Source organism: Haliaeetus albicilla, chromosome 16 (genome assembly GCF_947461875.1).
Source record: "Haliaeetus albicilla chromosome 16, bHalAlb1.1, whole genome shotgun sequence".
Lineage (NCBI taxonomy): Eukaryota > Metazoa > Chordata > Aves > Accipitriformes > Accipitridae > Haliaeetus > Haliaeetus albicilla.
Window position 1 is genome coordinate 20,118,237 of NC_091498.1, and position 22,821 is coordinate 20,141,057.

Below are 22,821 nucleotides of genomic sequence, written 5' to 3' on the forward strand. Positions count from 1 at the left end.
CTTTACATTTCATACCAAGTGACATTACAGGCCCACTCCACTGAAGTCAGTGGCATTACACTTGGAGAAAATACAATTTAATGTAAAAATAGTATTAGCAGTGTAAAACTAACCCTAAGGAGAGTAAAATAACCCTAGGGGGGAATTCTTTTCCTGCTTTCACTAACTGGGCCAAATTCTATTCCAATCTGCAGTAATGCATTTCCTCTATATGCTTGCCCATTTGAGTGGAGCTACTGTAAACCTACATAAGGACATACAGAGAGCAGAATTTGACACAGCGAGTGGCTAGCAAGCCTCAAGTTACAAAAAACTTTTTAAGCAAGGCACCAATATTGCCATTTTCTAGGAAGGTGTATGTTGTATAATGCTAGGCTTCCAGCTACTTGAGTCAGTAATAAAAGGAAATGAAATCTATTATATGTGTGTGCACATATGCACAAAAACTTTTATATGACATGCTTTTCCAAACATAGACTATTTCTTTGAGGGCCAGTTAAAGGGTATTTATTGCCAAAGAGAGCCATTTAAATACTGCTGGTCACTCCTCCTACCAAGACCAGGACCAGCAGGAATGAAGTTTGCAATAACAACCAGCTGCTGAACTGTTCAAGTACAGTCAGCATGGGAAACTTAACACTTGCTTGTTATCACTGTGATAAGGCTCAGCAACACTGTAGTCTGTTAACTACACTAGGCCAGGCATACTAGGACATTTGTGTTGTTTGTGTTTGGTTTTTTTTAAACACAACTTATTAATAAACATAAAATAACAAATACATAACAATAAATTGGTTTATAATCATCAATGGGAACTAGCATTAGCATATCAACACTTGGTGCAGCTCCTGCACTGCTCATTTTGAGGGTGTGCCACCTCACATGCCTTGCAGTATCCATATGTCTCCTCTTGTTTTTCTTTTGCTGTTTGATATTGGAGTGGTGAGGGGGGATGCTTTGCCTTTTAATGTTTGCAGTTGCTTTTTACCTCGTTTCCAGCTCCAGGCAGAAAGGTTTTGACTTTGATTGTCTTTCCAGGTGCAGGAAAAGGAGATTCCATCAGACTCCTCATAAATGGATAAACCAAGGCAGCAGATATTCCCCTTCTCCTTTCAACCTCATCCAGGATCTGATCCATTAGTAAGACATAAGAGAGAAAGAGACAGAACATGTCAGCACCACATACACTTTTGAAGCATCTTTGGACCCACATGGTGGCAGATCTAAGTTTAATTCTCCTCTGCCATGCGTTTCTTCACTACTGTTAAACCCATGGGATTCGATCATACTCTAAAAGTAAGTTTTCCGGTTACAAAATGGAGCTTGTTTGTGCATGCAGCTAACACAGAGACAACTAAGAAATAACAAATCTGGAAAGGAGAAAGAAGAGTCAGCATGGCAAAAGGGATCTATATTGTTGGGATTTTGCCTGAACAACAGGGTGAGCTGAAGGAGAGAAGGATCAAGATAAATCCCACGATCACAGGCCAGGTCAGCATCACGTCTCAGTGGTACCTCTTGAAGTTTGTACTAAGGAGAAACACTTTCTTTTACCTTGGGCATCTCTTCCATTTCAACTGAGAGGGCAGGAAAAAGTCAGCCCAGCAAGAAAAGCAACCCTGCCACACTATGATACCAGCAGAGGTCCACCAGGAAAGAGCTCCTGGAGGAGCCCTGGCCGTGGCGGCAGCAGTCACATCACAGTCTGTGCTGAGCTGGAGCCAGCCGCGAGCAGCCTCGTGAAGCGTGCCCAGCTGTTTACACTGGGTGCCTGCATTAAGGTCATTTTCTGTTTGACATGACACGGAGCAGGCAATCTAGTTTTGAAATAAGCAGATGGAACTTCTTACAGATAGAGAGGACTATTATTTTCTTCTCTCTTTGGTCACATGGGCCAACATAAATTAGATCACAGCTAAGTTTTCCCACATTAGACAGACCATATAGATGATAAACCTAAAGAAGATGAGAAAGCAACCTTCAAAGCAGTTAGTGGTTTGACCTGAAATGGTGATCTTTTAACCACCACTCAAGAGCAAAAAGCCATACAAGAGTTAGTGGGTCTGAGCCAGGCATTTTCCCTTGTTTCTCTTGGAAATGCTTTTCACTGAAACAGAACATTAAAAGATACTTAAGCACAAGCTGGTGACTTAAAATGATAGCTAGTGACACCAAATGCCAACAGAGGCATTCACTGGTGCATAGTTCCCCCTTCCTCCTTGCAACACAGTAAAGACCTAACTAAAGCCAAGCTGATACTATATACATAGTTTGCATTCCAGTTCATGGAAGTGGCAGATAACCATAAATGAAGACACTAATTTCATTCTTGATGTAATTTGCAGCACAACAACTATCCTCACCAAACAAAACCAGCTGCCCAAATGGGAAGTAGTAATGAACCAAGGCTATGCCCCAGGTCCCTAAGCGCTCCTGCACACTGCCAGCACGCAGTTGTAACATGCCCAACACATATCTCCTTTTCTACAGTCACTATTCAATGCTTTATGTTGCTGGAGTTGGGGGCCATGTGTGTGGCATATCCCTGTCCCAACAACCTTCACAACACAAATTAAAAGGAGCATTTAAACCGAATAAAAGTTGAACAGAGATCTCAGGAGATAAAATAGTCAAAAACATCTGTTGAAACCATGACCAAATGAACTGGCTGGCAGTAAAGACATCTGTGGTTCTCAAGTCTGCCTCAGCAGTAGGTATTAGAACTGTGAGCATAAAAGGCTTTGAATAAGATGAAAATAATGCAGGCTATCAGAAACAGGATGATAAACATTTTAAAACAGAGGACTCCTTTTACTTTTCCGATAAACAATATCCAAGGTTTAATATCTTGTGGTCTTTCATCACTCACATTTTTCTGTAAAGACAACTGTTCCTTGTTTTGACTATTTTGGCAAAGTGCACCATCACAATCATTTTCCTCTCTTTCACTGGATTTATTGATTAGGACAACCCAGGTTCCTCTTACTAGGCTGGAAAAAGAGACCATCTCACTTTTCAAGAACTTTTGTCTCCATCCGCACCACATCTGTCTTCAAAACCAACAGGGATTCTAAGGTTCAAACTCTTCCTCCTTCATTTAACAGCTGTTTCGTCCAAACCTTTTCCAAATGCGGTGCTTGGAGTGTGTGCTAAAGAGCTGTGCTAAATCCAGCCCAGGGCTGGAGTCAACCCCGCGTGCTGTCAAACACCCCGCTCCCACCCTGGCGCCGGTACCCTCAGGAGGTGACCAGCCCTCTGTAGGACAGTACTGCTGTGGCCAGCTCCAGTGCGGATGGGGTCCTTTTGCGGCCCAGCCCCTCCATGAGCCCAGTAGTTGAAAAAGAGCACAGGTGTGTTACAGCCCCATTCAGGGCCCAATATGCAATTGAGTGGGAGCCTGCCTTCCTGCACAGACCAAGAATTTGAGGCCCATGTGGCCATGACCTGCCTGCCACAATGCCTGGGAACAGCCCGTGCTGAAGCCAGGGAAATTACATTCACCCATCAGCCTTGGGTTCACTTTGGCTAGATGATCAGACACTTCTTTTTTCAAGTTACAGATTGAACTGAGAAAAAAGATTATTTGCAGTTTTGCTGCAATGACCTTCCTTGTCTGACTTTGTAGCTCAGCTGCAGTGATACTTGTTTGTAAGGAGGATACTTACTTTTTTTTTTTAATGTTTTGCTTTTTTTTTCCCCTCTCCCAAGGTTTCCTTTGAAAATCAGATAAAAACATAAAAGCAAACAAAGGCCCTCAGGACATCTCTCCATACCACAAGTTTGGTGAGCTGTGTTATCCTCCCAGAACAATGCATTCCATTTCTCTCACAGATATCTGTATTTAGATACATATTATGTCTAAGAGACACTGTTATAAACCCTTGATTTCAGACCTTTATGAAAGACGTCAGAAGCAGAATTGCAATTAACTATAGCAACCCAATTGTATTTCTTCACACAAGATTTGTGTTAAACAAAGTTTTATCTACAAAAGCTTGAAACCTGCTTTGAAGATAACATTCTGTATGATTATTAGATCATATGAACAATATAAATGCTATGATTTTTATTACCTTCAATGATTTACATGTTCTTTTCAACTTTATTCCTATACAAATGAACAAGAAAAATCTGTGCAAGTTCTGTGAGATTTCCCATATCTGAAGTGAAAATCTCTGGCAAATTAAAACAACATTTCTATGAATACTGTACCAAAATTGGAAAAGGGAAAGGCAGCCATTTGACATTAGACATATCATTGCTCTCCACAGATCACCAGCAAATCCTACATGATACTCTGAGGTGCTCACTGGATTTTTCAGGGCACACTTTCAGAGGACTAGGAGGCCCTAAACTGGCAGCAAGAGAGATATTTCAGATGTTAATCAATCAGAAATGTTATTAATAGTTAATTTTAATAATTTTTTGTCTTACAAAAGAAGAATGCTTGTGGCTCTGGAGCTGACTGGCAGTTAACTGTTTCTATGGCTATTCAATCCCTCAGTTTAGCTGCAATGCCCTGCTTATTGTCTTGAAACTCTTGTGTCAAGAATTGTATTACCTAGATAAACCACATCAGCATACAATGCAGCTTTGGATTCATTAATGTAGAGGCCAATTAAAAGATTATCCATGCTTTCCTACCCTACTAGGATAAAAAAACCATGTTAATAGAATTAAGCATATAGAATTCACTTATCAAATAATCTTTTTTCTTAACCTCATCATTCCACAGGGTATTGGAGTAAAAGTGGTACTGGCCCATCATTCAAACTGTGGATGCCAAGAATTACAGCTCAGCACAGAACGGCTTTAGAAAACAATGGAAAAAACTTCAGTCAGCCAGATCATACAGACACCCAGATGTTTTTTGAATCAAGTTCTGCCTCAGTCACAGAAGTAATAAGACATTCTTTGATGAACCCAGTAATAGGGATGGAATATCCAAAACAGCAACTGTAAAATACAGTTGTCTCCCATCAAAGGAAGAAATTCTTCTCATCTGGTTCATCACTGCGGATGTGTCTCAGTAAACAATCAAATTAAAAAGCAATATTGAAAAAAAAAATCTTCTTACCTTGGAAAATAAGTCAAAGCACCCCAGCCGGCTGATGACACAATAAACTTCAGGTAGGCGTGGGCCTTTTCCACTTGGCTGATAACAGTAAAAAGGAGATTGAAATTACATATTAATTTGGAGTCATAAGGAAATACACTTCTCTGATCACACAGTTGGCCATCATGTGACATCTTTCACTATCCGTTTCTCCATCAAAATAGCTACTCTTGGGAAAGCATCATATTTCTTCCATAAGACAGTAAACTAAAAAGCATAAATAGTGCTTATCCACTTTGGAAATCACAGCATATTGGAGCTGTATTCTAATATCTCTCCAGCTTGCAGCCATAAAAGCACATTTAACTACAACTGTAACTCATGCCTCAGCTATCATTGTCCTCTGCTCCTGCTGCAGCACGAGGAGTGGGGCCACCCTGGGACCATGTGCTGGAAGATGAGAACTACAATGCTAAGGGAGGTTATGACGGCTTTAGTTCCCCACTCCTTCCTTGATGTTCAAAGAGAGCTCAACTTACAGAAAGCAAGCTCATAGACCTAAACAAAGGCAAGCTGCATGAGCTAAATTATTAAATTCCTCAGATCAATGCATGAGAAACATGAAACTCCTAAATAACTTAAACAGTGGCAAGTATGAATCAATGATGCACCCCCCCCCCCCAAAAAAACCCCAAACCCAAAACCTATAAAGACTGTCCTCTACAACCATCCTATTGAAGATATTTCCTAGAGAAGCAAATGGTTTAAAATGGCGTAAGTGATATGTATTCCCTCAGCATACTGGACTTTGCAACCCTCCCTATACCACTGCATGGAAAGGCCCGTCAGCACTGTGTGTGAAAGAAGGGTACAATCACTGGCTAGATTCAGGTTATTTACTGGAAAAGAAGTAGAATTAGACCAATGCTGAGCAAGGCAGCTTGTTGACTTCAGATGCAGTCACACGTAGTCCCAAGACACAATGCAAGGAAGTCGTGGCGCTGCCTCGTTCAGGAGCTACGTCCATCCCGGCACAAAATGGCTGCAGATACGGTAGCAAACCCCAGTACCCCAGCAGCAAAAAGCTGAAAGTGGGATCTGAGACAATAGGCAAGGCTGCCTGCTTCCTTCCATCTCGTGGAGTCAGCTGTGCTTGTGCTGCATGGAGTGAAAAGTGGCTGTAAAAGAACCACTTGGCATCACTTAGCCTCTTTGCGCAGCTGTACATTATCGATATGCAGCAGTGACAGAATCGTCCCCATTAATAACGACTCTGTGATAAAGGAGCTCAGTCACTGTTTCCATCAGCTTCTGCCCACTTGTACTTTTAGCCCAAGTGGCTGGTCATCTCCTCTGTATCCACATAGAAGGCCAGTGTATTTTTATGTTTGTCTCATCGTTAGACTTTGCTAATACAGTGATTAACTTCCCCAGGGTGTGTTTCACATTTACATGTCACAGATGTCAATCAAGAGAAACTGAGGAGTAGCTGTGCTTTTTAAATCTGAATATTGCAATCTAGACTTGGACAGTCAGCAGGTGCCTGCCTGTTATAATAAAGACCACAAAAAAATACCAAAGCTAAGTGAATACAGATGAGTCTATTTCTGGATCCAAACCTGCTCACTACACGTCACATCTCTGAAAAAGCAGAGCCCTTTTTTGTCCATATTAGGTATAAAACCCTTTCTAAAGGCACTGAGTGATTATATCAAGCATGTGGGATTTTGGTTAAAATCATTGTGTCAAATCTGCAGGAATGCCGAAGCCATGCCAGGAGTCTTGGATAGCTCCCAATCAAGAGCTGTCTCACTGAGTGCCAGTAAAAACATCACATTCCTGGGTCATCTATAAGACCAGAAACAATAACTGCTTAGCGCTTACTCAAAGATTCTCCTTTATGAAATATCATTGCTTTCAAACATCTTGAAGGCTACATGTCTCTGAGAGCTGGGTTTCTTCCCTCCTTGCACTCATCATATAGAACGTCCTTTTCTGTTATTTCAGAGACTTTTTCCTGCAAACAGCACAGGCTCCCAGATGGATACATATCATCTGTAAGAGGCAGCAAGCAAAAGCCTCAGGCAGAGCCATTCTGAGGGGCAGGATGTCTCAAATTTTTAACACTGGCAATTTGTCACATAACCTCCCCTCTCGGCCACTAGTTTACACCTCAAAGATGGATCTAAAACCCCTGCTCATTGTGCTTCAGTTTGCTTCTTTCCCAGAAAACCATCATATGGGACATGACACTCCTCCCTTCTCTGCCTGGACTCCTCTCTCTTCACTAGGGGAGACTTGGGCACTGGGTCTGGCCAACAGTACTGGTTTAACCTACTCTCTTCCCAGAAGACAGTGCTTCCAAGTTGCAGACTGTGGTCTACAAGGTAGTTACAAAGCCTTGGAGTCATGTCCAAGTCATGTCCTTCAAGTCTCACACTTCCACACAAGGAATAGGTCCAGTTCAGGGAAGCTGTATGGTAAAGGAGCACAGCTGAGAGGCATCTGAGTGACTCTGCCTTGATCCACTGCACTCTTCCCGGAAGAGGGATGGAGGGGATGATGTTTTGGTTTTGATTTGTTTTCATGGAGCCCAGGATATTTTCAGCCTTAGTCCAGTGTCACAAATGAAAATACTAATGAGTTTTGTTGATAACGAGACAGTTTCCCAAGAGGATGAACATAAACTGACAAGAACTTGGCTACGAGATGGAGGAGCTGAGATCTGCATCAGGGCTGGTCTGCAAGTGGCTCGGGACAGTCTTTTTTTATAGTGAGTTTAATCTGAAGTTTACTGAGTAAAGCCCGCTCCAAAACCTGCTTTGGCAGGAGAAACAGGAGGCTTTTGCTCCAAAAAATAAGCCTGCCATTTTTCTCTTTCAAATCACACCTCCCTGCCCATGTGCTTGAAATGTAGGGGAGCCTTCTGATACCTCCTCCCAGACTGGCATAGCACTGAGAGTCTCACACACTGCACGCGCCTGCTTTCAAAACAAGGCAGGCTGTCCCTGCAGTGTGCATACTCACCAGCCATTCAGACACATAACTCAGTGGTTTGGGCTTCTTAAGATAGCGGGGAAGCTGTGGAGTGTCAGGAGAACTCCCAGTTTCGCAGCCCCAGAAGTACTTGGGGAATGCTAGTCCCAGCATGTTGACATCAGAGGCATCAAAGTAGTGAGGACCAAACAAAACATTTTTCCTCCTGCTCCTCCCAGCCTCACCTATCTACCTGAAGATACACTGTGTGGAGAGGAAAGGCAGCAAAAACACACCTACTAAACAGCAAGAAAGAGAAACGTGCACCATAGTCCTACCTTCAGTCTGAAAGAAGCAGGAGTGCAGCAAGAAACAGACTAGCATCAACCTGAAGACTCCAGAAGGGGTGTGTTCCTTCCTCCCCACAATGAAACAGGACATCTTGCCTGAGATCTTCTAAATAATTCCCAGAGAGCATTATTAGGAAAACTGGAGGAAGCAGTAAGGGCTGCGCCAAGGCCAGGTGAAAAAGGACCATCACAAACGCATAGCAGCAGCTGAGTTGTCTGAAGGAAGCAGCCTTTGCAAAGCACTTGCATTAGGTATGCATAAGCCTCTAACACGCTGGGCTCCCTTTGAGACCAGAACTGTAGATGCTTCTATTGCAATTAGCTGTCATTAAAGCAATGATCATATAACAGAGATAGTACGTAAAAATATTTAAATGACAATGCAAATGCCATTTTGACACACATATTGTGTAATGTTTATTCCCTTCTGCAGGAGAGTGAAAAGAACACTATTTTAATCCTGCCTGGGTCTAGGACTGTCTTGATCTTGGAACAATGAAAGACACAGATTCAATCCAAAGCTTAAAAGGGAAACAGGGTATTCCTGAATAACCTCCCAGCACATTTCTCCTGCTCAGTTATATTAGAGCCACACACAAGCTGATGGGGTGCATAGCTTGAACGGATGACATCAAGAAGATAGAGGAGATGCCTCCCATGAACATTTTTCTGCATATACTAGATAAGGCTTGGCAGTTTCAGAAAGAGACATACTGAAAACCCAGCAAGGCTCCTTCTTGGGAAGTCTGCTATTCTGTTACTGGCTTAATTTAAACAATGACAAACCTACAAATACAGAGACTGAAAAGTAGGTTTGCAGAAATCAGGTTATTGTGTCAGATCAGATCAGATCACCACTCTCTTAAGCCTAATGCAATCACATCCTCATGGCCACACAAGCCCTAGCCTCACCAGCAAGCCAACATATCCAGAAACAGAGATGTTCCTTAATGGTGCCAGGAATCAGAACACTTCCAATGTTGGGAGTCTAAAATGAATACATCAGTCACAAGCCAGCTTCTGTGGCAGCTCTTGATTCCTTGTTAGGGCCAATCCAAATTCAGACCATGAGAAAACTGTTGGTGTTTTAAATCTAAAAGCTTGTCTTAAAGTCTTTTTGTTATATGTGAAACATGAACTTTCAATTCCAGGGCACCCAGTGTGTACTGGGCTATTGAAGGTTCTTGGGGGAGGGCAAGATGGAGGGAAGAAGGCAAGAAGAAAAGATTTTCCAGTGAGCTTTTTTCAGTTCCATAAACATTAGTCTGCATCCCGCAAAAGTTGCTTTCACAGTGTAACAAATTCCCTTCTCCTGCCCCAGCAAATGCAGGATGAACTAGTCCCACCCAACGACTGCTTTTCATGTTTTAATGTACACACTTCATGTTCAGGCATCCACTCCTCCACTGACTCCTGGGGCTGGCTCATCTTAGCCTAGAAAAGTGCTGGAGGACCATTTCTTAAGTGAGAGGGAAGAAAGAGGTAGGATAGGGTGAAACAGACCCTGCAAGTTTTCATTTTATTTCTGCCAGTACAAAGTTACCAGCCAAGAAATCCTGACATTGTCAGGCTTTCTGCTCTGAGAACTGGGTCTTCTCAGATGTCTGCCCTATGTCTCTTACCATTCCCATGAACCAGCTGCCAGCTGTGGCAACAAACTGCAGGACTTTCATTGTTTTGAGGATGCAGTATGTTATACTCCAGTATTGCACCACCAGCTAGAAGTAGCACCCGTCAGCATCCGCAGCAACACCCATGGCAGTAAAGCCCAAGATGCTTGTGAAGATCCCATAAAACAGCAGCTTAAGTGCCATGACTATCCCTGGGGACAGGGGCTGGCATGGCTGTGGATCCCAGCCAGAAGGCCACTGACAACCCAGGCTGCCGAGGAGCTGCACTGGATCCAAGCATCTCCCAAAGGATACAGGCCTGGTGTCTCTCTGGCTGTCTACACCCTTTTCTGGGCTGCAGAGACCATTCATGGCCTCCGAGTAAGGAAAGTTTTGCAGATTTTCATGTACTGATGGGTCTTGCAGCTGAAGCTCTGTCAGCAGAAACTCACTGAGAAGGTCCCTGCTTTCACCACTGTGATCCTTGTATATACACTGTGCTCTTACTGGGCACAAGACTATGGACTTGGACAGATAAAGAAGAGCTAAGATTTCAGTCACACCCTTTAGAAAGCAATTTTTTAACATATTAAATCAAGGCAATTAGTAAAATGAAGTTTTACACTAAACCAAAATAAAAATCTGTATTTTACAAGGTACACTCAGATTCATGTTACAGCAGCTTCACCCCTGTTCCTTCCCCACCGTGTGCTCCCACTGTTCCTGTGCTCCTGCTCTCCCTTCTGCCACCACCCAGGTTGCTGCCCCATAGCACCAGGGGCATTGTAATGGAGAGGGACATGACCAGTCAGGCGAGGCTAAGCCGTCAGCAGGAACTTCTCAAATCATCTTTGCTGCTGACATGTGCATATCACAGAGCCACAGCCCAAGAACAGCTCTAGAAAAGAGCCTAGCAAGTTGATGGATTAATTAGCATGGAAAAGAAAGTTAATCTGTTATTAAATAAAAATGTCTTATTTGCCATAAAATGTCATAGTAGTGAGAGTTAATACCTCTACTATATATTGACCCATTTCCTTTTATATGAAGATGCATACTTCTCACATCAAGTCACTAGGAAAGCTGTTACACGATTGCCTTGGAGGTATCAAGATGTAACTGGAAAACTTCATGCTATCTATGGAAGTGCAGATTGTTTGCTGTGGTACAATAGGTTACATTCCATTCTAATCCTGTTCCAAAATGAAACAATACAATATAAATACATTTAAAAGGGATACTGTACAGGATTTGCAGTACAAACAGAACGTAATTGTCACTGTATCCCGTGAGGTAGTTTTGGCAGGGTTTTAGCACCCACACCCCCAAAAAAGGGCCTGGAAGGATCTGAAGGCAGAGAAGAAAAAGTGAAGCAGTTTGTTCATATCACAACATGCCAAAGGAGAACAAGGCTGACAAAGAGTAATTGTTTCATAAACAAATGAATCGGAACACCAGCTTCTGCAGAAGAGCCAGCCAGCCATCCTCACAGGATCAGGCTGGTTGGCCCGTCCAGCCCCGGAGCCTGCTGCCGAGGTCTGCCAAATGCTCTAGAAGGCGTGAGGCACCTCTCACTGGGTATTACAACAGCATCCCTTGCCAGGACAGCTGGGGAATCTTTTCTAAGGAATTAGCCTCTCAGCAGTTGGCTTGTCTTGAAGCAGAGCAGTTTATAATGATTTTAGGGTTTTCTTATGGTTCTATATCACACAGTATGGCCCCACCCTTCTCTTAGGTAATGTTTGCCAAAACCTGCATGTAGGTCCCTAGTTATGGTTGCTACATTTGACAGAACTTGTAGGTCGGGAATGGGACTAATCAGAGGAGATGCTGTGCACTCCTGGACATCACAGCCACCCTAATTGAAGCTTTCAGAAACTGCTCAGGAAATCGGACACTCAAATATAAAAATCTGCTTTAGACCCCAAGCCTCTGGCATATAAACAGTGCCTGCAGAATTTACGTGCTCCTTGTTGCCTGTACAAACTCTGTATTTGCATATATAAAATAAGAAAGTAAGCACATGCCTGTAAATAGAAATACCACACTGAGGTACGCATCAGTCAGGCTGTTCCACCCATGCACGGACATTTGCAGGGGACAAGAAATTGTTACACTTTGTGAGCACAGCTGAACCCTATGGAGAAGGAACTTCAGGTAACAACCCCAATTCCACCGTTTCTCCCAGCAGGACAGAAAGAGGTTGAAGGATTCAAATAACAGTAGATCTCTGCTACTTTTGCCATTTCCCCAGACAGAAAAATGCCAAGATGTTTCTCTGCAGCTTCCAAAATCCTCTTTCTTTCTAAGCCCCAGACCGTACCAGCTTTGCTCTCAGAAGGCACGGCAGAATTTGCCCCAGAAAAGGACAAGCTATGTTGGTATCACTCCACTTTGCTCTGCTGGATAGGCTGTACCAGTGAAATGAGACATGTCAGCTTCTGCATGTGAGGTTTTGGAACCAGATGAAACATCCTGAATTGTGATCTCCCAGGGCAGCAGCAGATCAGCTTTATAACTGGCTTTGTAATTATTAGATAGATTTAGCAAGACAGTACTTTCCCCTTTTTTAAATTATTTTTTGCTATCTGGTTGACTGATTTTTGCCATAGTCAATGGAGGATAAAAACAATCTCCAATGCTGTATCAAAAGACCATTTATATAAAAGTGTGTAGTATTGATTTAATTCTGTTCCTGGTATTTCCTACTATGCTAACCTGTCTTCTGCACCAGCTGAAAGTCAGTGTTCTATTTTTATGCTGCCTTTAATGTAAGGTGGATTTCACTGAACCTTAAGTGAGTAAAAAAAGCCTGTGTTAATCCTTCATTGACAAATTAATTCGACATTCCTGTGCATACATCTTTTTTATTGTGGCTGATAATTTCAGTCTCAGCCTGGTCCAGGATCAACTGTTTTGCACTTCACAAATGTAAGCTCTGTGCATGATTCCAAATTTGCTAACATTCCCAGAAACATAAAAGTCTTAAACCACCTTTACCTGGTAGAGTGAAAACATTCCATGATTTAATTCTAGCCAACATTTTCTGAGGTTTTGTTATTTTTTTCCAAATATATTATTATCCTTTTAAATGACAACACATAAAAAAGTAATTGAATTTTACTGCTGCCCTACATCTTATTATGGTTGTTTACACCAGAAAGGATACCTTCTAGGTGCTCCGCTTGTTTATCTCTGAATCACCCCCTGACCAGCCTTACGTTTACTGCAACACAAGCCTTCACTGACATTTCCTTTCCACATATAAACCTTGTTGTGGCCCACACTTACACACTGTGTTATACAGAGTAAGCAAGTCTCTGTGATGCTACCTACGGCAAATACCGCCCACAAAATTGATAAACAAGTTTTCTGTTATGTTAGTTTAAATGAAACTTCTTACAAATAGAGGAACCACACACAGCAATATGTCCCAGGCAGAGCATCTGCTGTCTGCACGACAAGGAGCTTTGCCATAGAAAAAGAGCCGGGTAAGAGCAGGGTCAGGTACAGGCAGCATGCAGGACGGAGTGTGCTGTTCTAATGGCATCGAGTTGCTCTGTCTGCTTACTGGAAGCCACTGAAAGCTACTGAAGGCAGGTTCTCCCTGCTTGGAAAGATGGGAAATCATGCCAGAGAGGGAAGGAAGGAGAAAGTGTCAGTGTCCCTTTCTCTTAGATAGGGGGTACCTATCTACAAGTTTACAATGCTGCTGCAGATATTCATTTTGAACAAAGAGTATGCAGAAGGCTCCTGCAGCATCCAATATCCATATAAACTCTCCAACCAAGTATAGACAACTGTCATGTGAACAGCACAGGAGCCATGGCTCCCCACCTAGTCACAAGCTAGCGCAGGAGCAACCAACTGCTTTATGCTTTGCTGCCATCCAGTCAGGTCTGCAGGATGGACAGCAAAATCCCTGTTTGCACTGTGCTTCACCTGCCTTAATACACTTCAGAAGCCTTTGTGCAGTTTCCTCCCCCCTGCTCCCCGCCCCCCCCCCCCCCCCCCCACTGCCAAGCTCTCAATTTATCAGGTGACCAGCGATTTTCCAGGTGATGAGACAAAACTGTTTGGTAGGCTGTCAGGTCCCTGCACCATCAGTTGACCACCCCTGATCACGAGGACTGAAAAGGAGCCTGAGAACCTAGACTTCCCAGCAGTGCCATCAGCTCATTGCATGGTCCTGAGCAAATGGTGATGGTGGTGTGCTCTCCACCATTGTTGCCCTCCTACTTGACAGGGTGGCTTATTTACCTACATCACGGAGCTGCTGCAGACTGATTAGGCAGTGCTGGCAGAATACTTTGGAGATGTAAGCAGCTGTCCAAGAGAAAAATGCTACTCACAAATGTTTAGAAATACCACATTTGCCTTTGTTTGAAATGCTGTAGTATTTCTGATTCTGCTTGAAAGCATGTGAATCAAAGAATTTTAAAAGTGCTCACAGAAGAAACTTTCCACATTCTTATGAATTTCCTACAAGACTTGTGATCTATTTGATTGAGACAGCCATTAAAAATTCTTATTTTACTTGAGCTCCTTACATTTCCAAAATTTCAGAGTAACTCAGCTTTCTTTTAAAACCATGAAAGACACCCTCAAAATTCAGACTATAGTTTTGAGATATTGTTTAACAGAATTCTGCATTTTGAGGTGAAGGTGATGTACTTACCAACAGCCTTCTGCAATAACCAAACCGCCGGCTCCCATCTTCCCCAGTCAGCATAAAAGAGAAGGTCTCACTAGAAGAAAATAAATTGCCCAGATCTTACTATCAGAACTACAGCATAGCTACGAGGTAGATCATTTAGAAAGGGATACTGCCTTATCCATTGAGAGATTCTACCTACTGGAGGGTCTTCTCTCCCTCTGCTCATCATCTGGACATACTATGTGGGCAAATTCCATAACAGTAGAACAAAAATACCTGCACAGTTGTGGACAACCTAGCTATCTTATAATAAGAAGAGATGGGTGCCGAATTTCAGTGACATGGCAGTCGCTTTGTATTGCAGAAGGAACACATGAATCAGATTTTGAGGGCAGTATTCAAATGCAGTATCTCCCTCACCTTTTAGTTTGATCCTGTCTTTGGACTGTGCTTTGTTCTTAAAGGGAGAACCTTAGATATTCCCTAAGAGTAGAGAAATTATTTTCTAATCCAGAAACAACACAGATTTCCAAAATCCAGCTCATTTTATATCCCTGTCTAGAATAAGTACCATTTGTGACAGAGAAGTAAACCAACAGTTTAAAGCTATGATTACAGCACAGGTAAAGGGATGGATCTGTGAATTTGTGCCTGGACAGAGAAACATTCCTGACCACTTTGCAAGTTTTAAATGGCATTATATAAAACACTTTTTCTTTGTGCTGGAATGCCAGGGTTTATATAATTATAGCTGTATATGGGAGGGATATCTTGTTTCACAAACATGAGCTTATGAAAGGTGTGTCTAGGCGAGCGGCAGCAGAAGAGGTAAAATGCTGTGTGGGCAGGGCTGTGCGATTCTCATACCAATGTTGCCCACACAGTTGTCTGCTTCTCCTTCAGTGTTTTCAATAACTCACTATTTAGGTGCTTCCACACAGTGAATAATACAACCAAGCAACACAGAATATAACATGTTTATGTTGCATATGCCATACGTAAGCCAATAAAAATTTCTATACATATTCTTGGCTACAGTAATTCCTACAGGTGAATGCTAGTTCCTTGTCATCGTTGAAAGTCCCTCTAGACACACTCTAAACAGGTCTTACTTCATTTACACGCATCTCAGACCGTGCATCTTAAAAAGCCATCTCACATCCCAGGGGAATATGGGGAGACCCCACCTGGAGTATTGCATCCAGCTCTGGAGTCCTCAGCAGAAGACAGACATGGACCTGTGGAGGCAAGTCCAGAGGAGGGCCACAAAAAAAGATCAGAGGGCTGGAACACCTATGAGGACTGGCTGAGAGAGTGGGGTTGTTCAGCCTGGAGAAGAGAAGGCTCTGGGGAGATCTTATTGCGGCCTTCCAGTACTTAAAGGTGGCTTCTAAGAAAGATGGGGACAGACTTTTCAGTAGGGCCTGTAGTGATAGAACAGGGGGTAATGGTTTTAAACTGAAAGAGCGTAGATTCAGACTAGATATGAGGAAGAAACGTTTTATGATGAAGGTGGTGAAACACTGGAACAGGTTGCCCAGAGAGGCTGTAGGTGCCCCATCCCTGGAAACATTCCAGGTCAGGTCGGACGGGGCTCTGAGCAACCTGATCTAGTTGAATATGTCCCTGCTCATTGCAGAGGGGTTGGACTAGATGACCTTTGGAAGTCACTTCCAACCCAAACCATTCTATGATTCTATCCCTTCTGCCTATTCTACTACTTCTACACCTTCAGATCAAGAGGTTCTGACACATCAATGCAGGGGAAAAAAAAGATACATTTTTTGAGGTTTCTTTTGAATGAAAAAGAAAATGCAAGCTTGGCTCTCCCTTCCCTTGCCCTTCTCCTGTAGTCATTCATCTCCAAGAGAAGGAAAATAGGGCTCCTCTGCTGGCATAGAGCTCGGCTCCAAAAAAGTTCTCAGAACAACATTGCTTTGAGCCAAATGAAGAGGAGTCCTGCAATGTTAGACAAGCATTCTGGGGTAAATGACCAGGGCAGGGCCCTGTCCTTTTTAAAATTTATTTTAAATACTTCCATTTATGCTTTCAGGTTTAGCACTGAGAGGAACCTTCAAACCTCTTCCCGTCAACCACACAGGCCTGTGAGGTAGGCAGAATAGGGAAGAAAAATAATACAGAACTTAAATGAAAAAAATTAAATACAGCTGCTTGAGCCCGAAGTGGCCAAGACTCAAACTGCTACTTCCTTAATTGGGCATCAGCAAGCCTGTGGCTGCTCCAGATGCACTCCATCAGCATTGTGCAGCAGAGGGGCACCAGAGGGTTTACCTGTTGTATTCAGAGACAGGGAGCCAGTCCTTGGCATCAGGAAAGCAGAACTGAGGGATAGCCTTGAGACGCTCCTCCGCTTCACGCATTTGCTTGGTTGGTCTTTCTAGCTGCAGGGGAGAAAAATGAGGTTCAGTCAGTTACTGTTAGTGCCAGCTTCACAGCACCTCTCAGGAGTGGGGGTTACTAATGAGTTCTGAAGAGCAAGGGCTCATCAGCTTGTTCTTTATTTGTGCTTTGCAGAGTGAGGCATGACCCAAGGACAGGCTTATTGATGCTAGTACAATAGAAATAATCACTGCTGGTTTTTTTTAATTGTCCAAAACTCCCTTGTTGCACAATGGCCACTTAAAACACAGTCCTAACTCAAATTCCTTTCTGCTGCAAGAGCACAAGAGAAATGCCATAGATCAGCAAAAGTTTTTCCATTGACTTCAGTGAGTTTTGGAACCAATCCTAATATAGCCAAAATGAGTTAAAAATGAAATATTTAGAAACTGAATTTAAACACAGTCTTCAAAGCACCTACGATCAGGCCAAACTTTCCAGCACTGGAAAAGATAAATTTGTAAACAGGGAAAGCTTTCAGTCACCTTCTCTATGCCCTTCACTTTGTAACAGATCACTTTGGAACAATTATGAAAGCTGAATGATTAACTCCATTTAAAAAATAGATTTCTATCAATTTTCCCACTTATTCACTTTATTGATCTTAGAATGAATGGTACATAAGAATTTTTCTTTTACCTTGGGAAACTGATAGGTCACTTCTGGGAGGTAAGTGTTTTTAGAGGGCTTCTTTTTCAGTGACACTACCACAAAATACTCAAATAACTCCCGTTCCTGCCATTCAATCAGCTCCAGTTCCAGGGTTCGATAACTTGGTGCCCTCTTCAGCATGGACTGGATGTGTACTAGACGCTGGGTATGAGCTAACATTAAAACAAAAACAAAACAAAAAAAAAAACCCAACAAAAACCCAAAAGAACAAAAAGAAAGAGACAGATCATTACCTGGGACCGTAATGTGTACACATAAAACACAGCCATTCACAAAGGAGTTTCAATTTGCCAGCGTATTATTCCAAGCATGTTCTCCTTTCAAAGGCAAACCTTCATACTGTAGTCTCCCTCACTAATTGCACCCATAAATCAAAACTCTTTCCAAGTACTTGTGATGCAACACTAAGTCACTGAAATAATTTGCAGTTCATAAGTGCTACTCTGCCAAAGGTCTGCTTTTTCTTCACACATAAGACTAGATCGTAAGCCTTTATGTGGGTGTGCAGATGCTCTAGGGCCTCCAGGGTGACACATCTCAGGCCTGACTTGGACCTGGTTTACATTGGCAAAAAACAGTTCTGTGACCTGTGCCTACATAGCACAGCTTTATGCTAAGAACCATCGGTAAGGTGTATTTTCTCCTTCTCTACAGCACAGGCATAGTCCATACAAGCCATGGAATGATCTCCAGGGAAGGGAGAAGGAAAGGAGAGGTGCAAATTGCCTCCTGTGGGATTGCTTTGCTTGTGCCAATTGGATTGAGGGGCAATCTTAGCTTCATGGCCACATCCAGTCCTGATTCAAAGATACGCCTTGATTCAGTGACTTGTCGCTAGATGTCTATGGTGAACTAGTCAGCAACATCGTTACCAGTTCTAGTAGACCAATAAGTGAAAACAGCTAAGTAAAATCAGCTTCCTGCATGCTCTTCCCCACCTCTTCACACCAGGATCTCTGTGCAATGGCAAATGAATTATTAGCAGCACGTGTCAATCCCTTAAGGCTATATTCACTGACACTACCCACAGTTTGCAAAAGACAGACTGTCCCTTGTGGTAGGGAAATGAGATGTCACAAGCACTTTATCACAGCAGTAATTAATTGACAGAAAGAAAGGGAAAACCCTTGATGACCAGCCATCATACAACTGGTTCAACAACAGAAAAATTAAAAATTATTTTGATAAAGCACTTGGGGCGTGGTGTCACCATACAACTAGGGAAGCTAAATCCCAAGAAATAACCTGCCTTGTCCTGTGTTGAGATAGCCCCGCACTGCTGGCCAGTGCTTCATATTTGCAAGAGGAGAAACCAAAGAGCCCACCCCCACAGATGGGAACCCAGTGAATCCTATCATGCTACACATGACAACTGGATCTTAGGCTCAGGATGTCCTGAGAGCACCAATGTAAATATAAAGTCATACAGGAGCAGAAAGTTAGGGAGCCATCAGAATGAAGATCCTCTGTTCCACAACAGTGGGGAAAAATCTTCCCAGTTTCCAGTGAAATCAGAATATCCTCCCAATAACAAGAGAGAGGCCAGGCCCTTTCTGTCTTCTTTCATGGGCTATGAGCAAAAGCAACCCCCACATTTTTCGACACAAAGAGAAACAGAACTGAAAGTGCTTTTGCATTGGTACCTGTCTACAAAGGAGCAATGAGTCTTTTTCCACACATGACTGTGCAATGTTGCATACAGCCTGTTTTGAGTGGTCTTATCACCACCTATCTGGAACAAATCTTTTTCCCTAAGACAATTTTTTCCATCAAGTTTTTCTGCATGAACAGTAAGCAGGTGACATCTGCAGCAGGTAGACACAAATGCTTTCCCCTTATCTTATAACCACAGCTCTGCACTCTTGGGTTTTTTTCCCCTCACTTACTAACAACATGACAGGGTTTTAGTAATAAAATCTGTTGTTGCTGCCTTCAACTTTTTTATAGTTCTCTCTGTGTATCAGGACTCTTGAAAATGAGGGACTAATTTACTGGCCTGGCTCAAGCAGAGTTTGTGCAGGTGCTGTGCACTGATAAAGGAATTTCTACAATTTGGAGACTGCAGACCTATAAAAGAGTATAAGAACCACTACGCTGGATAAGACCCATAATCTTGCCTCCAACAGCAGCTAGCAGTAAACACTTAAAGCAGTGTATGAATAAGAAAAGAGCATATTTATCCAATCTCATCCCTCTAAGTTTGCACCCAGTAGTCAGTCTGGAAAACATCAGGATCTGTGAAGTGGCTGACAAAGCAAATCTATCAAAGGTCCTGTTCTTCATTATACGACACAGTTGCCAAATCCTTGTTAGATCCTCACAGCTCATTTTGTCCTTGCTTTCCACATTCATGCTCCTGTGTTGGAAACTTTGTAAGCTCTGCAGTAATGGAGTTAGCATAGTTCAGGAAGGAAAATATAGGCCATGGACAGGAACAACGTGCAGCAGCAGCAGAATGTACTTTGATAAGGTCTGTGACAGTGGCTGACTGGCAGTTATTGAAGGCTGATCCCTTACCTTTAAACCTGTCATCTGAGTCACTCTCACTCTCACTGTTCTCATCTGCAGAGGAGATAAAGGGATCAGTTAATGCAAAACCAAAGCAAACATAAACTTGGTTTACTGGTGAAACTGGGAAAAATCGTATGTCACACTGAGCTTTGTGATCCACGCATGCTTTCTCCTCAGTTTTAAAATATCTTCAGATAAACAGTTTGAATGACTCCTTAGATTGTGTTTTCCTTGGATTAAGTTTCAATTTTGCTTGAGAATAAGAGCTTCGTTTTGATGAAGGTGAAAATTCATTCTCCTTTACAGCAACTGGTTGCACTGAACCCCCATCCATGCTAGGCTACAGAGGTGAATGTGCCATTTGGAAAATGGATTTTGATCCTTCTAATTCTTTTTCAGATTTTAATTTTTTTTAAAAAAAGTTATGCAGCACGTGAAAAGTCAAAGTAAGCCTTATGAGCTTTGTCTGTGTGGGCAACATGTTCAATTACCAGAACTCACCAAACTGAGTGAGAGTAACGTGCAGAAGTAACCTTATGACAAGATGTATTTCTGAGGTGTACTCACATTAAAGCTCTATCATACTCCTACTACAGACATGGCCTGAGTTTCTTTTTGGCCTCTGCTTTTCCAGAAGCAGCCTGAAGTGCAGTATGAGTAGCATTCACATGCCAGGAAAAAGCATGAATGAATTACAAGGTCAAAACTGTGAATTTTGGACAAAACTTACAGATGCAAATTACTCAAAAAGTGAACTAAAGAAGCTGGATAAGTCTAGCTGATCATGGGATTAATCGGATAGACAATGCTGAGAATCTTGTTTATTTTGAGCTCATCCCCATTTTCTCTTACAGACAGAAAGTTATCATCATTTGTAGAAGAAAGTTCTAAACAAAGTAGAGCCTGGGGTAGATGAGAAGGGAAGAAGGGAATCTGTTAATCCTGTAACTTCCAAATGGATTCACTGAACTGTGATGCTTGGGCAATACCTCGTAGGGATGCTGTCTCAATATTGGACATAGAAAGTTTCTTCAGTCGTTTTTTTCCTCTTTTTGCACTGTAGATGGAATTGATTCTTTGGACAAGCTGCAAAATAGGAAAATGAGGAATCAGTAAGACCAAACACTTTTCTGCCAGGAGACTTTTAAATAATCTATCCAAACAAAGAATTTGACCGCAGATGAAAGCCCAGCTGAACCCCCCTTTACTATTTCAAAGTGCATTTCTTAGTCTCTCGTATTTTGAGCCCCATTTGTGTGAATCTCACTCTTTTACCTATGGACATATTTTAAAAAACAATTAAATCACTCAGAAACCTAAATCCCATTTTCAGAAGTCTCATAGACACTTGCAATAAAAGCACAATGAGCCTGAGGATTCAGAGGTAGCTGTTATCCTCTATCACCTCATTTCTCTGTCTCTACACTATTTTTTCTCTCTTCACTTGCATTGTCTAAGTAACAGTGATCTATTAGCAATATCCAACTTTGCCAAACTCTCATGGGCCTTAAGAACATATTCTTATTTTGAATATGAGTAATGTGTATTGTGTGTTAGCACCTCTCTGAACTGTGATTTTAGTGTGTGCAAATAAGCACAGAAGGAGATGGCTCTAACTTCTTAAAGCCTTTTCAGGTACAGAGTGAATCAGCTGCTCTGAAGCTATATCGTATCAGCTGAAGATCTGGCCCATATGGAGTTCTCCTCCCTCACCCTTCCAACTCATGCCGTACTTACCTTACTTCAGAGGTTCTATATCTACTTTCTCTAATCTTATCCTTTTCTACAAAAGTATTTTGAAGTTAGCTACTAGTGCTGGCTTTAACCAGCCAGAATTTTAACCTGGTAATCATCTTTATGACTTCCTTTGGTAGGGCTAATGCAGATAATATCTCTGTCCAAAAAAATTTGAGATGATGGAAAATATTAATGAGATAACTTGTGTTTAGAGAATTCATAATTAAATAGAATATTGTAACTTCTGGAGAGTCATAAATACGTAGCAATTAATCTTCATAATGATTTTATGAGTCGGGAATAGTATATTCATTCCATAGCAGCTTTACTCATAGAACTATAATACAATTTACAAAGCTGTTTTACCTCAGCTTGCAGAAAGAAATAAACTCAGTGAGAGAACTAATTCGCCATAGACACAGTAGAAAGTCAGTAACAGAGCACAGACTGGAACAAAAACTCATGCAACCTCTTCAGCAAAGGAAGAGGGTCTGGGCCAGAACAAATGGTTTGAAGTGTTAAAATCGTCACTTGTTCTCCCACTTGAAGCAGTATTAGGGATTTTGCCATTACATGCTGACTGAGCCATGTGCAACCCACACAAGGCTCAGCTGGACTTCTCTGCTTGCAGCTGTGTGCCTGGCTCTGCCCACTGGGAATCTGCACAGCACCACGGCAGAGGCAGCAGGATGAAATCCTGCCTGGCTCCAGCACATGCGCTGGCCCAAAAATTCCTGCACATAAGCACTAAACAAGGCATCAGGAACCAGGAGTGAGGGGCCTTGCTGGGATTTTTCACTCCCCTTGCTGTGCTGCTTGGCACTTTGTCTGCTTCAGCTGCTTTACCAGGGG

The 22,821-nt window shown here is 42.4% G+C and overlaps 1 protein-coding gene across 1 annotated transcript in view; it reads right to left on the reverse strand.

Moving 5' to 3' along the window:
* The window catches only part of DENND2B (DENN domain containing 2B), a 183,241-nt gene that overhangs the window by 26,365 nt on the left and 134,055 nt on the right, over nucleotides 1–22,821 (reverse strand). The window contains 7 exon segments of the mRNA XM_069803798.1: nucleotides 989–1,129; nucleotides 5,078–5,155; nucleotides 14,671–14,740; nucleotides 16,942–17,051; nucleotides 17,689–17,873; nucleotides 20,239–20,283; nucleotides 21,222–21,318. Of these exon segments, the coding sequence (XP_069659899.1) occupies nucleotides 989–1,129; nucleotides 5,078–5,155; nucleotides 14,671–14,740; nucleotides 16,942–17,051; nucleotides 17,689–17,873; nucleotides 20,239–20,283; nucleotides 21,222–21,318 (726 nt within the window).